General features: G+C 38.8%; 1 protein-coding gene across 5 annotated transcripts in view; it reads right to left on the bottom strand.

Annotated features, from left to right (window-relative positions):
- The window catches only part of ALS2 (alsin Rho guanine nucleotide exchange factor ALS2), a 73683-nt gene extending 58685 nt beyond the window's left edge, over positions 1–14998 (bottom strand). Inside the window, exons 1-3 of one of the 5 annotated variants that reach the window (XR_014300111.1) lie at positions 14729–14855; positions 14322–14410; positions 1016–1092 (exon numbers count right to left, since the gene is read on the bottom strand). Coding sequence is in view for 4 of the 5 variants with exons in the window: in XM_082688847.1 (XP_082544973.1) it covers positions 1016–1035 (20 nt within the window). In the remaining variant the exon portion in view is untranslated. Of the gene's footprint in view, positions 1–1015; positions 1093–14321; positions 14411–14728 lie in introns of all 5 variants that reach the window. The other 4 variants (XM_082688847.1, XM_082688845.1, XM_082688848.1 and 1 more) reach the window with 4 other exon arrangements.
- Between the last annotated feature and the right edge of the window lie 451 nt (positions 14999–15449).

Here is a 15449-nt window from a genome sequence, read left to right as displayed (position 1 = left end):
AACTATTTACAGACAAGGCTTGAGGATAATCTAAACCCACAAATTACTTACCTCTATCTAAGAAACAAACAAAACCTGGACTATTTTTTGACATTTTAGAGTTAATAGCACAAAATTTTAAGATTCTACCTTCTCCATTTATTAAATCATTGTTTAGATGATAAAGTTGGAACATGTCCCAAGTTGGGGTCTTATTTCAAAATTTTCGTTTTGAACATGCTAAAAAAAGTGTTTGATAAGGAATAGAGATCCATATTTTACTTTATACTGGGTAAGCTCTGTAATTGTTAGTTTTTTGAGAATCAAATTTGTATCAGGAACAATAAAATCCTTCATGCTTTACTCATGTTCTAGCCCAAGAATTCTATCCATGTGATGATTCCGGTTCAAAGGACACAAGACACAAAGCTTCATGATAATGACCATACCATAACTGCCTACCCTTTGAAGAAAAAGGTCTATTAAGATACGCTGGGTTTCCTTTATAGCAAATTTCCCTCTGTTGCCAGTGATGATACATTCTTTTTTCTAGAACACTGATGCTAATTTTAATGAGGCACAGAAAGTTTTTTGGTTTTATTTATTTTATAACACCTATAGATTTCTCTGCTTTTGCTAAGTAATATCCCTCTCAGTTATGATTAGGCATAACCATGGTTATAGGAAAGGAGAGCCACAAAATCAATCCTGTTTTCTAAGGGTAGAAGAGGATTAAAACTAATAAAGCTATGCCTGAAGACCTGAAATTATTTGTGAGAAAAAATGGCTTCAAAAGCTTTAAAATGATGAAGACACTTTCTGCCTTTTTACAAGCATAAGAAAGAAACCAGCAACAAAGCTTATCACCAATCAGTTTTATTATAGTATCTTTCTCTCTTTACCAATCAACATAAACATCACTATTCCTACTTAATAACCACAAACGAGAAAATTAAACCAAAGAGAAGCTACGTGTATGTGGAATAGCTTGTTGTGTTTTCCTAGAAGAATAAGGTAAAAGAAGAAATGCTTTTACCTTCTCTTCTTTGAGTCCATCGGTCAGGGGAAGCACTCCATCACCAAATCACTTCTTTGTGAAAAGTATATAAAGACCTAGATGGCAAACACAGGTAAGCACAAAAAGCAATGAAAGCATACGGTGCTACTTCATTCCTCAGATTTTAAAAAAAGGGGGGAGGGGCAGCTCTCTAACAAGTGCACATTCACTAGGCAATAAATATGCAGTGAAACTATTTCAACTATTTCATATCCCGCCTGCCAAAGTCGAATATCTAGACTGAGCCTGCCCACTGAGCTTATAAAAATGCCTGCTGACCATCTAATGTAACGTCAAAGGAAGACCAGACTACGTATAATTAAGCTGTACTTTGTCAGGCACTGGATTTTATTTTTTTATTATAAATAAGGAAGTTCAATCTGAAAATTCTTTTCCTTACCCATTTCACACACTTTAAAGGTTACTTTTAAAATGCTTCTGGAACATATAAACACTAATTAAATAAGAAAGAATTTCTAAAATCTCTTCAGTAATGTATCAGATTCAAGTAGTTTTAATTTACAGTTTTCAGCAATGCACACAAAAAACTACATTATTAAAATTAGAAAGATTTCTATTTATCGGAACTAGGACTATTTTCCTCAAATCAACCTCAACTCGAAACCATAGTACAAAAGGCTGGAGAAAATGGGGTTTTAAAATATCTGTTTCTGTTTCAAAATCCACCATTTAATAATAAAGAGTTATATGAAATTACGGTACAAATATCATGACCAATCAGTTTAGAAACTCAGTGTTTAATAAAGAGACAGAAATATAAATAAGCAGACAGAAATACACAGTGCATTTCAACCAAAAATTCATATTTTTAAGGGCACCAAAACTCATGAAAATACATAATGGCAATGAAGTTTTGTTTGTGTCAACCATAAAAAGACCAAAGCCAAATTTATGATTTTCCTGCAAAGGATATGGCATGGTCACTGTACTCTGAAAAGAGCCCATACCAGCAGGAGTGATGTAAGACCCATCTGTTTACTCCAGGTTGCCTGTGAATTCTTACCGTTTGCCATCTGTGTATCTGGAGGAAATTACTCTCTACCTAACGCTTATTTTAGAAAGATTTTGAATCATTCAAAGTTGGACGAAGGGTAGCATGTAAATAAAACATATACCTGAATAGATTTAATAAGTGCTATTAATTTAATAAATGATTATTTTTAAATAACTATGATTATTAAGTGGTACTACGCCTTGTGTGTGATAATAATTAACCATTAGGAAAATGTATAGTTCATGGTATACAGAGACATTCTTGAAGCCAGATCTAACCTGTGTTTATCCATCAGAGATCAAGGAATAACTGCTCCCTTGATTAAAGTTAAACACTACCCAGCACAAACCAGAGAACACCTCCGGGAGGGTGTGGAAGTCCATACACGAGCACACTCTGCTTCCATCACTGACTGACTGAATGTAAATTGAATTTTATCCTACTGCCTGACAATCAAAAATGTTGAGACCCTTTTGGTGAAGTGAACAAAACAGTCAGCCTTTTTCCTCTTTTAGTGTTACATTTTTTTAATACAGAGTTTTCTTAAAGTAGATTTCATCTTTTGCCATATTTTCACCACCGCACATCTTTCCAAATCCAAATGGAATTAAAGCCAGAAAAACTGTTTTGTAACTTCCTTTTGTTACTTACTATATATGCTAGGCAGAAGATGCCCACAACCTAATGCCAAGAACCTATGAATAGCTTAGGTTAATGGCAAAGGGGAACTCAAGTTGCTAATCAGCTGACCTGAAGACAGGGAGATTACTGGGTTATCCTTGTGTTTATCACAAGCCTCCTTAGAAGTGCGGAAAGGGAGGCAGAAGGAGAGTCAGAGAAAGAGATGTGCTGCCACGGTCAGAGAGACTGCTGGCTTTGAAGATGGAAAGGCGGGGAGCATAAACCAAAGAATGTGGGTGGCCTCTAGATGCTGGAAAAGGCAAGGAAACAGATTCTCTCCTTTTCGCCTCCGGAAAAGAATGTAGCCCTGCTGACACCTTGATTTTAGCCCAGTGAGACTCGTGTCATACTTTTAATCCAAAGAACCGCAAAAACAATAAATTTGTGTTATTTTAAACCACTAAATTTGTAGCAATTTGTTAAACAGCAACAGAAAGCTAGTTAATGTACTATTTCATAGACATCTTTCTATCTCAGTATTTATAAATCTGTCTCATTTTGCTTTAATATGTTTGACTTCTTCCAAGAAGATACATCTGAGACTCAGAGCAATGAGAAAGAAATGACCTCTAAGAAAACTGTAACTGGAAAAGAATACTACAGTTAAATGTGGAAAGCTTGTGTTACAAAGTTTTATCTCACATACTTAAATGTAACTCTATTCAACCTAACATTCTTTCTTGGGCATGAAGCCTACATTAAAAACAAAACAAAATAAAACAAACCTAACATTCTTCTCAATTAATGTATCTGTAAGAAAAAGTAAACCTGAAATTTTTGTTTTTCTAATATTTTTATGATCCTCTATAAGGAAATCTTTAAGATTTGCCTCAAGCATTCAAATAGCACCTAAACTTCCTTTAAGCTCTCTCATTGCTTCACATGTTTGTTATAAAACTGCCTAATCATGGGGTTTCTTCTGGGGATAGTTCTCTCCAGATAAACTTTAAGGTTCTCATTCTACATTCCTTTGGGAGACAGAATCCCTAAACTCTGCTTCTTTTCTACTATTATAGTAACTTTCCTTCAGATGCCTTTATTATATTAATTAGCTCTGATAAAGAAACCGTGTGATGTTGTACAGTCAAAATATGGAGTCCTCAGGCGCCTGGGTGGCTCAGTGGGTTGAGCCTGTCTTCGGCTGGGATCAAGTCCCGCATTGGGCTCTCTGCTCAGCAGGGGGCCTGCTTCCTCCTTTCTCTCTGCCTGCCTCTCTGCCTACTTGTGATCTCTGTCTGTCAAACAAATAAATAAAATCTTAAAAAAAAAAATATGGGGTCCTCTTTTGCCTTGCATGGTCTTTCAGAGATCAAGGACATCTGTAAAATGAGCAAAACAGACTCAATCATCCCCTCCAGCTCTTAAATTCTAGGAGTCCCAGAACAAAGCTAGATTCCTGTTAAAGAATGCCATCTATACTTTAAATTATCTCCCTTACAGTGAAAGGTAAAGCAGTTAAACTCTCAGATGGCCCTTTAAAACAAAAACCAAACCCTGGTTCTTAACAATCTGACTCCATCTTTAGATCCCATTGGAAACAACCTCCTGCTACATTTGAGAGAGAAATAAGCTACCTTGTACGAGCAGAGGGTATGCTTTTAACACCATGATCTGAGAGTGCCCCCCCAAAAATGTGATCTAGGCATCCGAATTATTGTTAGATAAAGCTACAAATGATCTACAGATCCACAAAACCCTAACCAGAAATCCAAAGTACCCCCCCCCCGTCAAATGAATAAAATCTTTAAAAAAGAAAAAAAAGGAAGAAAGAAAAATCCAAGCCCAAAAAACTCTGAAAATAAGTTTTTTCATAATTCAAACTCTGGCAAAATCTAATCTGTTTTAAACTTATCTGATAGCAAACGTGACCTGAACTAATATGAGGTTAGTTTTTGCCCCTTTAGTGTGAATAGTCATATATTTTGCTGTAGAAAGATTAATATGAAAGGGGTGACTGGTTGGCTCAGTCAGTAGAATGTGTGACTCTTGGTCTTGGGGTTTTATGTTCAAGCCCCACATTGGATGTACAGATTACTTAAATAATAATTTTAAAATCTTTTTCAAAAAAACATTAATATGGTTATGGGGTGGTACCAAAGATCCCACAGAAAGTGTTACATAATACACGGTTTATGCACATCACTTTAAATATCAAAAAATTCTGAATTCTAAAACATACATTGCCTCAGGGGGTCCAAGAAAGGTACTTGGAACTTGTATTTTTTTTTTAAGATTTATTTATTTGCGAGAGAGAGAGAGAGAGAGAGCGCAAGCTTGAGCAGGGAGAGAGACAGAGATAGAGGGAAACAATCCTCAAGACTCCCTGCTGAGCACAGAGCCTGACAAGGGGCTTGATCCCAGGACTCCAATATCATGACCTGAGCCAAAATCAGGAGTTGGAAGCTTAACCCACTGAGCCACCCAGGCACCACAGGAACCTGTATTCTAAAACAAACAACTATCATTTTTGGTAGGGGTCCCCAACTTTTAACTATTTTATATTTCCTTTAGTTACTTTTATGTACTTTTAATATAAACTTCATCTTGACCAGTATATTAGAAAGTTGCATTGCTTACAAAACATTCTATAGGTGCTTTAACAATGTATTCCAGTGGTGATGATTTACATTCATCTCAGAAGTTTTAAGTCTATTTTATGGTAAACATATTCACATACAGTGCCCAAATTAATTTTCCAAGGACTATCCTTGCAAATACTGACCTGGCTCATCTTCTCGGTAGAAGAAGGAAGCCTAGGTTCTTTAATTTCATACAAAGTTACCAATTTGGTAGAAGAGAAAGAGGTAAACAAATGGGAGAGGTATATTGTCCTAGAACAACTAGGACCTGGTGATATATTAGACATAACTGGAATATGAAGAAGGAGGTATCAAAAATGATTTCTAGGTTCTCCCTTGAACTGTGTATTGGTGGTACTATTTACCATGATGGAGAAGAGTAAAAGACAGGATTCTGGGGGCACCTGGGTGGCTCAGTGAGTTAAATCCTCTGCCTTCGGCCCAGCTCATGATCCTAGGGTCCTGGGATGGAGCCCTGCATCGGGCTCTCTGCTTGGCAGGGAGCCTGCTCCCCAACCCCCACCCCCACTTGTGATCTCTGTCTGTCAAATAAATACATTAAAAAAAAAATAGGATTCTGAAGTACAAGATTCTGGTTAAGATAAGGGTTTTTTTTTTAATGTTAATTTCTTTCTTTTTTTTTTTTTAAGATTTTATTTATTTATTTGACAGAGAGAGTTCACAGTAGACAGATAGGCAGGCAGAGAGAGAGAGAGGGAAGCAGGCTCCCTGCTGAGCAGAGATCCCGATGCGGGACTCGATCCCAGGATCCTGAGATCATGACCTGAGCTGAAGGCAGCGGCTTAACCCACTGAGCCACCCAGGCGCCCTTTCATGTTAATTTCAAGATGCCAGTGAGAAATCCTAGGGTACCTAGCAAAAGCAGCTAAATACATGAGTACGAAGTTCAGGAGAAAAGTCTCAGCTATTGATACAAACTTGGGAGGCATATGGATAATATGTGAAATGAAGACAATGCAGAGTATCACTGGGTGTGTCCTAAGAGAAAGGGAGGAACAAAACCAAGCGGTAAGGAGGTCCTGCACCTAGAGGTTGGTCAGGACGAGGAACAAGCGATAACAACTGGCTGAGAAGTGACCTGAGAGGTGGGAGAAGCATGAGGCTATGTGCGCCCATAAAAGCAAAGCAGAGTGTTTCTAGGAGAAAGGCCTGGTCAATTAGGTCAATGCTGCTGGGGTCTCATAGGATGAGAGCTGAGAAGTGTCCAGTGCATGTGCCAACACGGAAATCAATGCTGAGCATGGCCACAGTTTCAGTGGTGATAGGGGACTGAAAACCAGATTGTAGTAGGTTGGCTTTAAATGCGAGGTAAAAAATAAATAAATAAAAATAAAAGGGAGGTAAAGCACAAGAAAATTAAGTTCATGTAAAGAACTCTTTTGAAAAACACTGTCAAAATGACAGAAATGGAGCAATACCTAGAGAAGAATGTGAAGATAAAGGGTGTGTTTTTTGCATGTGCAGGGCTGGGGAGATGAGAGAATAGAAGCATGTTTGCATTGACAATGACACCAATCCTAGATGCCAGGGACAGAGGAAGAAACAAGGTCCTGGACAAAGTGAAAGAGGACAGCGTCTGGAACACGTGTTTCAGAACTGATCTTTCACAGAAGGAAGGGTCTATGTTTTAATGAAAAAGGAAATAGATCTAGAGTACAGATACACAGACACAGTTACAGATATAGACAGGGGTACAGATTTCGTGGTGAGAGAGTCTCATATGATGCCATCTGTTAAGTGACTAGGACTTCATAGTCCATGTGTGCTATGTATTCCAATCTCACTCCTGGCTCCAGTCATTCTGTTTCTTTATTCCATCTTGCCATATTATACATTTTTGCAAACTGCCTTAAATCCCTTTATGACAGCAGAATATAAATTTTTAAAAAATTTAATGTGCAACAGAAATTTGCTAGTGAACTACTATCTCACTTGCAAAGAGAAAATTAAATCATGCAGGATTCTCTTTGTTCATCTCTAGTAAACTTTACTCTCTGGATAAAGTCCTTTTCCCTTAACGATTTAGTGAAAGATAAATTTGTAAGTCATAAATACATCAACTTTCAAATGCTGAAATTTCCACAACTAACACCACACATGTTTTGTTTTTTTTTTTTTTTTTTTTTTTTTTTGTCTGTTATGTTCTGGGTATGCCAGTCTAAAATTTCTGTGAAAGCCAAAAATGTCTTATTCTCTATTACAGCCCAGCTGCTTAACATAGTCCTGATCTATAACAAGTACTCAAGAAATATCTGTGGCAAGATTAGGCCCACATAAAGGAGCTCCTGTCCTTAAGGAGTTTACATGCTATCATGTTCTGTCTTTCTGGCTAGAATCACGGCTCTCTATAGACACTACCCTCAAAGAAAAAGCCAGTAAAACAGCACTTCCAGGCTTACTCTCTTGTCTCACTTACTGTTTTAAAATAGCTTTATTGATTAGACAACTGCAATAATTGTAGCTACAAGAGTAATGATAATTAGAAATTAGAATGACAAGACATTAAGACAGGACAATAAACAATAGAGTAGTAAATTGTATTTCGTGTCCACTGCAAAATTTTAAAATTGCAGGCACTTGCACTTTCTTTCCAAAGTTTGAATTGGCTTCATTTTATTAAAATGTAGTAAACCAGGGGCACCTGGGTGGCACCTGAACGGCTGGCTCAGTTGGTTGAGTGGCCGACGCCTGGTTTCAGCTCATGTCATGACCTCAAGGTCCTCGGATGTAGCCCCCATGTCAGGCTCTACACACAGTGTGGAGTCTGCTTGTGGATTCTCTCTCCCCTTCTGCCCCTAGCCCAGCATGGGCACACGCTCATTCTCTCTCTCTCAAATAAATAACCTTTTTAAAAAACTTTAAATGTTGTAAACCAGACCTTATATCATGAATGTAGTAAACAATAATTTAAGACACTATACTATTTTACACATGGCAAATGCTCAATGAATATTTTTTTAGAGACTCAGTCAATATATTTATACATGGATCAAAGCAAATTATGACCTGACTTACTATACTATCTATACACCAATAACTGCTGCTTCCTGGGTATCCCACCACCGAAGCCTTTCCCAACACTGATGAAGGTTGGGGAACACTCACCTTGCACTGCAGCCTTGACAAACCAACCATCACCATTTGAAGCGGAGGCCACTTCAAATCCCGGTCCTCTTAGCCTTAATTACAACCCAGAAGGCAGTCTGTGATACAACTATGGGAGCTGACTGGCCCGTTAAATACTGACCCAGAGTTCAAGGATTCAGTAAATTAACACACTGAATAAAGCTAGCCTAGAAAGTACTTATTATTTATTATGTTGTTACTAATGGGATAATGCACTCACTAAGTCATTGATTCAAAATATATTATAAACTTCTGGAGGTCAGAAACTATGATTTATTCATTGGTGCATTCTTGTAACCATAGTAACCACTAGGTACAAGTGGGCTACCTTTAAGTGAGGACTCAGTGAGAGACGCCACTTCCAAATGATGTAGATTTCCACCACCTATAATTAAAGTCAATATAGGACACAAAAGCAAAGTGTCTACTTTTGATAAAAACTCTCAGTTTGATGATGGTATTTCCTAACAATGAAGATGCTTTTATTTCATGTCAGTTCACAAATATTATAAAACCCAGGAAATAAGTCTCTGTCTTAGTACATGGAGACCGTTTTCGGTGCCATCAGGGACACGACACTTCACGGTCTCTCTCTCTCATGGGCTGCTATTTTCCCCTTGAAAATTACTAAAACTACACTCTTCTGATTGTGAAAATCCTCTAAAATGGATATTACCCACGGGTGGAGGGGGAAGGAGGGGGGTAAGTACAGTAAAACAAACGCCCAGCAATGCCCATTTAGCTCCTTTTTGTATCCACTGCAAAATTTTTTAAATACATTTTTCCAAATTAAAATCACCATGAAACATCTTGATGGATATTATACTAGGAACTGAATTTCAAATTCTCAGGTACTGTAACAATTTGTGTCTGTTATTACATGATAGAGTATAATTTCTGATACAAATTGTTTATTCCTTTAATATTTTGCTACTATTGGGGGCGCCTGGGTGGCTCAGTGGTTAAGCCGCTGCCTTCGGCTCAGGTCATGATCTCAGGGTCCTGGGATCGAGTCCCGCATCGGGCTCTCTGCTCAGCAGGGAGCCTGCTTCCTCCTCTCTCTCTCTCTGCCTGCCTCTCTGCCTACTTGTGATTTCTCTCTGTCAAATAAATAAATAAAATCTTAAAAAAAAAATTTTGCTACTATTCTCTCTCATTTAAATGGCCACAATTTTTTTTTAAACAAGACAATACTACACAAATACATTTCAAAGTATGTTGGCTTATTTTACCAATCAAAAACATCTGGGACTTAAGGTCATCATGGGGCCATATAACTGAACAGGGGGTATACATGCCAAAAAATAGTGTTCTGGAGACATAAATCCTACTTATTTTGAAAATGCTAGTAACAGGTATTCTTTTTCTTTTTTTTTTAAGATTTTATTTATTTATTTGAGAGAGAGAGGAAAGAGAGAGAAAGCAGGGGGAGTGGTAGGCAGAGAGAGAAGCAGGGCCCTGGGATCATGACCTGAGCTGAAGGCAGATGCTTAACCGACTGAGCCACCCAGGCGCCCCCCGTAACAGATATTCTTCATTAGGAATCAAAGTTTATTTAACTCAAGTTTAAATACTGAGGTTAAATAAGGGATCAGCTATTAAATTTACTATTCACTACTTGAACCATTTAACACATGCTCATCATGTTTACTTATTAATACTTATTTAAGAGAGAATTAGATTTTCTTTGAGCAGTAACTAGGACACCAGCAGTCACAGTATAAATTCAGTTTCACCACACTATAATAAAATGTAACCAACCCAAACTTTAAAAATAAGTGTTAATGACCACATGATATCCGTGGTCATGTCGTATCTGAGTCACTCTATCCAAATTCCTTTTAGGACTTTATGATATATTCTGCTCCCCGATCCTTTGAGAGATCATGATCAATGTAAGCTTGCATTCCCCAAGAGTCTCTAGAATGTAAATTCCTCTGTAACCTTTTAAGGAAGTATTCCTCATCTTAAGAAAAGCATTTTCACAGGAGCTCAAGTCAAACAGCAAAATAAAATTGACTAAATAATTGGTCTGTCTCCTCTCCTTAGAAAAAGCTTTACACGGTGGAGCTGCAGTGGCACATCCTTTTCCTATTACATAAAGAAAAGAATTATTTTTCCATAGGCAACTACCATGAGACTAGAAAGTAAAATAAAGAAAGCATACCAGAAGAGAGCCCTAATTATAAATAAAAAATTTATTTTTAAATTTTTTCTCTAATTACATAGAATTTAAATGAGAATAGAATTAAAGTTAAAATTTAAGTGCTAGTTTCACAATCTTAATTATACATAAACCTATAAAAATAATGATTAACTCCATGTTGATCTCCCATCATTCAGTTTTAAATGTTAACATATTTTTATATTTGCTTCAACTATTTTTAAAATAGAAAGAAACATTACACAATTTTCTGAAAGAGCTCCACCCAAACTTACCTCCGAGTTAGCCACTATTCTTAATGTGTTTTATTTTCCATATGTTCTTGTACTTTAATGTATTTCATTAGATACACATGTAAGCTATATTTTTTTAAAACTGCATAAATGCATCCTATTGTAGACATCCTTTGGCAACCTGCTTCTTCACCCATTATTATGCACTTGAGATGTATCCACATTGATAAGTATGGATCTTGTTCATTCATTTTTACTTGGGGATAGGATTTCATTGCATGAATAAACCATAGTTTATCCATTAACCTACTGAAGTACAGCTGGATTGTTCTACTTCATTGCTATTTTAAGAACTGCTATAATCATCTTTGCTGCATGCTTGCCTGGGCAGTTGCCCTAGGTTTAGTTAAGAATTCAACTCAACAAAAATTTGGTTGCGGAAGAACCCCAAAACGAAAGTTACCCATCCAGATGCCATCATTGGGTTTAACCACCATGTTCCTAACAGAGAGATCATGTGAAATGAAGAACTGTATGAGGATGCTAAAGAACAAAATTTATTTAATAATTTTTATTTAATAAATAATTTTATTTAAATAAATATTTAAAAATAAATAATTTTTATTATTTACATTATATGTAAAAGAGAACCATGAGTTCATTAGTGAAATTAACGATACTAAAGTTTATCTCTATGAGCATAATTCTCTGATAGCCAACTGAAACTCTATGGTACAGCCCCAGTCTGTACATTTTCTCCAAAAAAGAAGTCTCTATTAGGGGTGCCTGGGTGGCTCAGTCGATTAAGTGCCTGCCTTGGGCTCAGGTCATGATCCCAGAGTCCCAGTGCTGAGCCCCACATTGGGATCCCTGCTCTGTGGGGAGTCTGCTTCTCCCTCTGCCCCTCACCCCACTCTCGTGTGAGTGCTCTCTCTCAAATAAATAAAATCTTAAAAAAAAAAGAAAGAAAAAGAAAAAGAAGTCTATATGAAAGAGAAATCCTGCAAGAGTCCAAACAAGTACTCATTATCTCACTGATTTAAATATTTTTGCTCTACCCATGTGGATCACTTACTTCAGCTACTGTACCAATTTCTCAGCTAATCTAATACCAACTGTGTGATGCAATGAACATCCAGACATAATGTAAAGACAGCACCTGAACATATATAGTGTAAGAGATGGGTATAGGAAAATAAACGCAACATTCAAAAGAACCATGTCACAGTTTGTTACTATTTTATTTGTGGTTACTGTGCATTTTCTTAAGGACTGATAACCTACAAAGTCTACTACTCTCTTATTACTGATGACTGAATTATCTGGTTTTCAACAGAGAAGAGTAACAAGAAAGAAAAACAGCTTTTACAAAAAACTCTACAAGTAAAATCTCTAATATAGTTGGACTATGTGCTAGGTTTAATCCCACAAAGTTATAAAAAGGGCTAAATGATCTAGAAAGTCATTAAAATCCTCACAGCACTCCTCGGAGTGTCTGAGAAAGGGGCTCAACCTCTTACTACCTAAAAGCACACCTTCTTTTACACCATCTCAAAAATCACCAATTTTTACCTTTGTTTGTAGTTTTTTAACCCATACCTTACCTAGTGTCCTATTCATAAAAGATTATAAAAGGTTTTTAGAAGTCAGTCATATTCGGGCGCCTGGGTGGCTCAGTGGGTTAAGCCGCTGCCTTCGGCTCAGGTCATGATCTCAGGGTCCTAGGATCGAGTCCCGCATCAGGCTCTCTGCTCAGCAGGGAGCCTGCTTCCCTCTCTCTCTCTCTCTCTCTGCCTGCCTCTCTGACTACTGTGATCTCTCTGTCAAATAAATAAATAAAATCTTTAAAAAAAAAAAAGAAGTCAGTCATATTCTTCAGAAATACCCTTAAAATGGACTCAGCAGTACGCATTAAACCCATACTTTTTGTAGAAAGGTAATTAATAGAACTCTCTCTACCTAATCACATAAGAGTGAAATCACGTGTCAGTGAAGTTCTTAACACACTCTGTGTCTTTAACAGTCAAAATGCCCAAAATTAAGTGTCTCAGAAAAACATAAATTCTGAAAGGCTGAAATCTGAACAGAAGAATTCCCATTGGTACTGCTTCAATCTACTTTAAAAAAAAAATAAGAGGATTATCTGATACAACTCAGAATCCCCCACCCCAACACCAAATGACCTTTTGGTACTTTATTTTCTGGATCATTATCTTTTCAAATGTTAATATTGTGAAACAGATTTGAATTTCTCTTGCTATAACTATGAACCCTGAATATGCCAATACTGTTCATAGTTTGCAAACTAAGTAATAAGTGTAAACTAAGTATAGATTCCAAAAGCATCTTTCACACTAAAAAACCCTTACTGAATACCAAAGTTACTACAGACCAACCAGAAGACCTAGTTCCTGTAACTATCAGATATCTGTATCAGTAAATTATCTGGAAACTATCCCTTGAATTTAAAAAGCGAATTATATTTTTCTAAATATATTCAGTTCTCTTTCCCACTTAGAAAACAGTGAGTCAGTGTGGGTCATGAGATAGTGGAAGAAAAAATAATTATAAAAATAGGAAATATATATGTACTGAATATTTACCACAGCCAGCACTGTCATAATACACGAACCATTAAAAGTAAAGGTACTTTTATGAGAAAGGTACTTTAATCCTCAATTTAGAAGAAAAATAATGTAGAAAAGTTAAGTAACTTTCCCCAAATCAAAGAATAAGTGAATGTGATGTCAGGTATGTCCATATCCAAAGCCCACGCTTGCTTACATTACTAAGATTAAAATATTGCAATTTACTGCAAAAGCAAATTTTTCACTGCTTTAAATACTCATTAACCCAAGAGTCAAGTGGTCACTCGAAATCATTCACATTCATGATAAACCAGGGGGGAGAAATGGACCAATATCTTGCTGAATTTTGATACCTGTTCCGAATAAACACACATCGCACTATTTTATTCTATAAGGCCTTTTAAAGAACATATACAGCCACCAACAAATTTAAAAGGCAAGAGACAAAGATCTGTGTTTGTGTTTAACAGTTATTTCTTTTTCCATCCTAGAGAGAATACTGTATTTGAATATGCCGCTTTAGCCGGTGTGTTTTTCCTCTTCCCTCATCATCAAAGCCCTAAGTAAGCCAGAGTACAACACTCCTGCCAACCTACAGTCGCTTGTCTCCAAAGTAGTCCTACTACCCAGAGGACCAACACCAGCGTCGGGACCATTTCCTAATGACAGACCTATGCTACTTTTCCGTCTTCGGCTCTTAAAAGAACTGCTCACCCTCGGATGCTCGCTTGACACGCCAAAGGACTCGGTTAAACGACTCATTCTCATTATCAAAGTCATTGTCTTTTTCAGCAACCGCCCTTTCAAGCCCACGAAGCACCAGGTCCACCCTCCGCTGTGATCTGCATCCTTGGGGCAAACCCGCCTGGGACACTCACCAAGGTTCGCGGCCAGGGACCCCGGTTTCGGTGCCGAGCGCCTAGAGCGGGCATTCAGTAAATCCTCATGAATGGGTGAAGGAAAGGACCTGTGGGTGGAGGCGGGAAAGGGTCCGTGAAAGAACTTCCCGCCGCTCCGACGTCTGGGGAGGGAAGTAAGGGGGCGAGTGGGAGAACCTGGGGCCGGGACGGGGGGCCGCGTCGGGTGCTCCTTGGCGGGCAGGCGCCGACGGTCGGACGCAAGCTTTTTGGAAGACGCGGGCGCCGTCTCCGTGGGTCACCAAGCGCGCTCCCGGGCCTCGGTCTGAGCCTCCGCCTCTCTCTCCTACCCCGGCCTCCCGCACACAGGACAGCCGGGCCGGGGCCCTGCGAAGCCAAGGGCCGACCGGAGACTCAGCCTCGCTCACCTGACGCTCCACCGGCAGCCCCGCAGTCTCCATCCGGCGCGAGCTTCCCAGCCCAGCGGGTCCCTGAGATCAGCTGATTCACGGGGGGCGGGGCCTCCGGGGGGGCGGGGCTGCGGGGCGGCCGGCTAGTGTGAAGGTGGGCCGGGATCGCCCCCTGAAATAGGTGGAGGTAGACGCCGACGGCGTCTGATAGGGATCAAAATTATCCAAGAGGCCTTAGGCACTGTGGGTAATGTCCTCGCGAGTATTGCCCCTCCCTCAGGATAGGGCGGAGCCACCAGGCCTAAAAAAAAAAAAAAACGCGCTTGGACGGTGACGTAACATGGAGTCGCCGGGGCCTAACTACCCGGGAGCTTCCATGGTAACAGGTGGTAAGGAAAGTGACCGGGAGCTGCAGGCATTTTGCTGCCACCTCAAACTGCAGAAGTCAGAAGGATGAGTTCGCTACTCTTTACAGGGAAAAGGCTAGATATCTTCTGCTTCTACGGGCTATACCCTAACGTAGTCCCGTCCGCCCCGCAAATGACGTCATTGGCAATGGCGCCAGTTGGTCCTAGTGTTACTTGGTTGCAACCCCGAAAGGTGCAATGGGGTAGGAGGAAGTAAATTGGTATCTTTTATGAATCCGCACAGCGTTCCCCAATGTGCGATCTGAGTAAAACTAGTCTGAAGGCTCAGCACACAGTTTCGCAACTATCTGCTCGTCGCAGCCGCAGCCCCA

This window comes from Mustela nivalis (assembly GCF_964662115.1).
Source record: "Mustela nivalis genome assembly, chromosome: 11".
NCBI lineage: Eukaryota > Metazoa > Chordata > Mammalia > Carnivora > Mustelidae > Mustela > Mustela nivalis.
The sequence above is the reverse complement of the archived record's forward strand: the minus strand, read 5'-3'. Positions and strand labels throughout refer to the sequence as shown.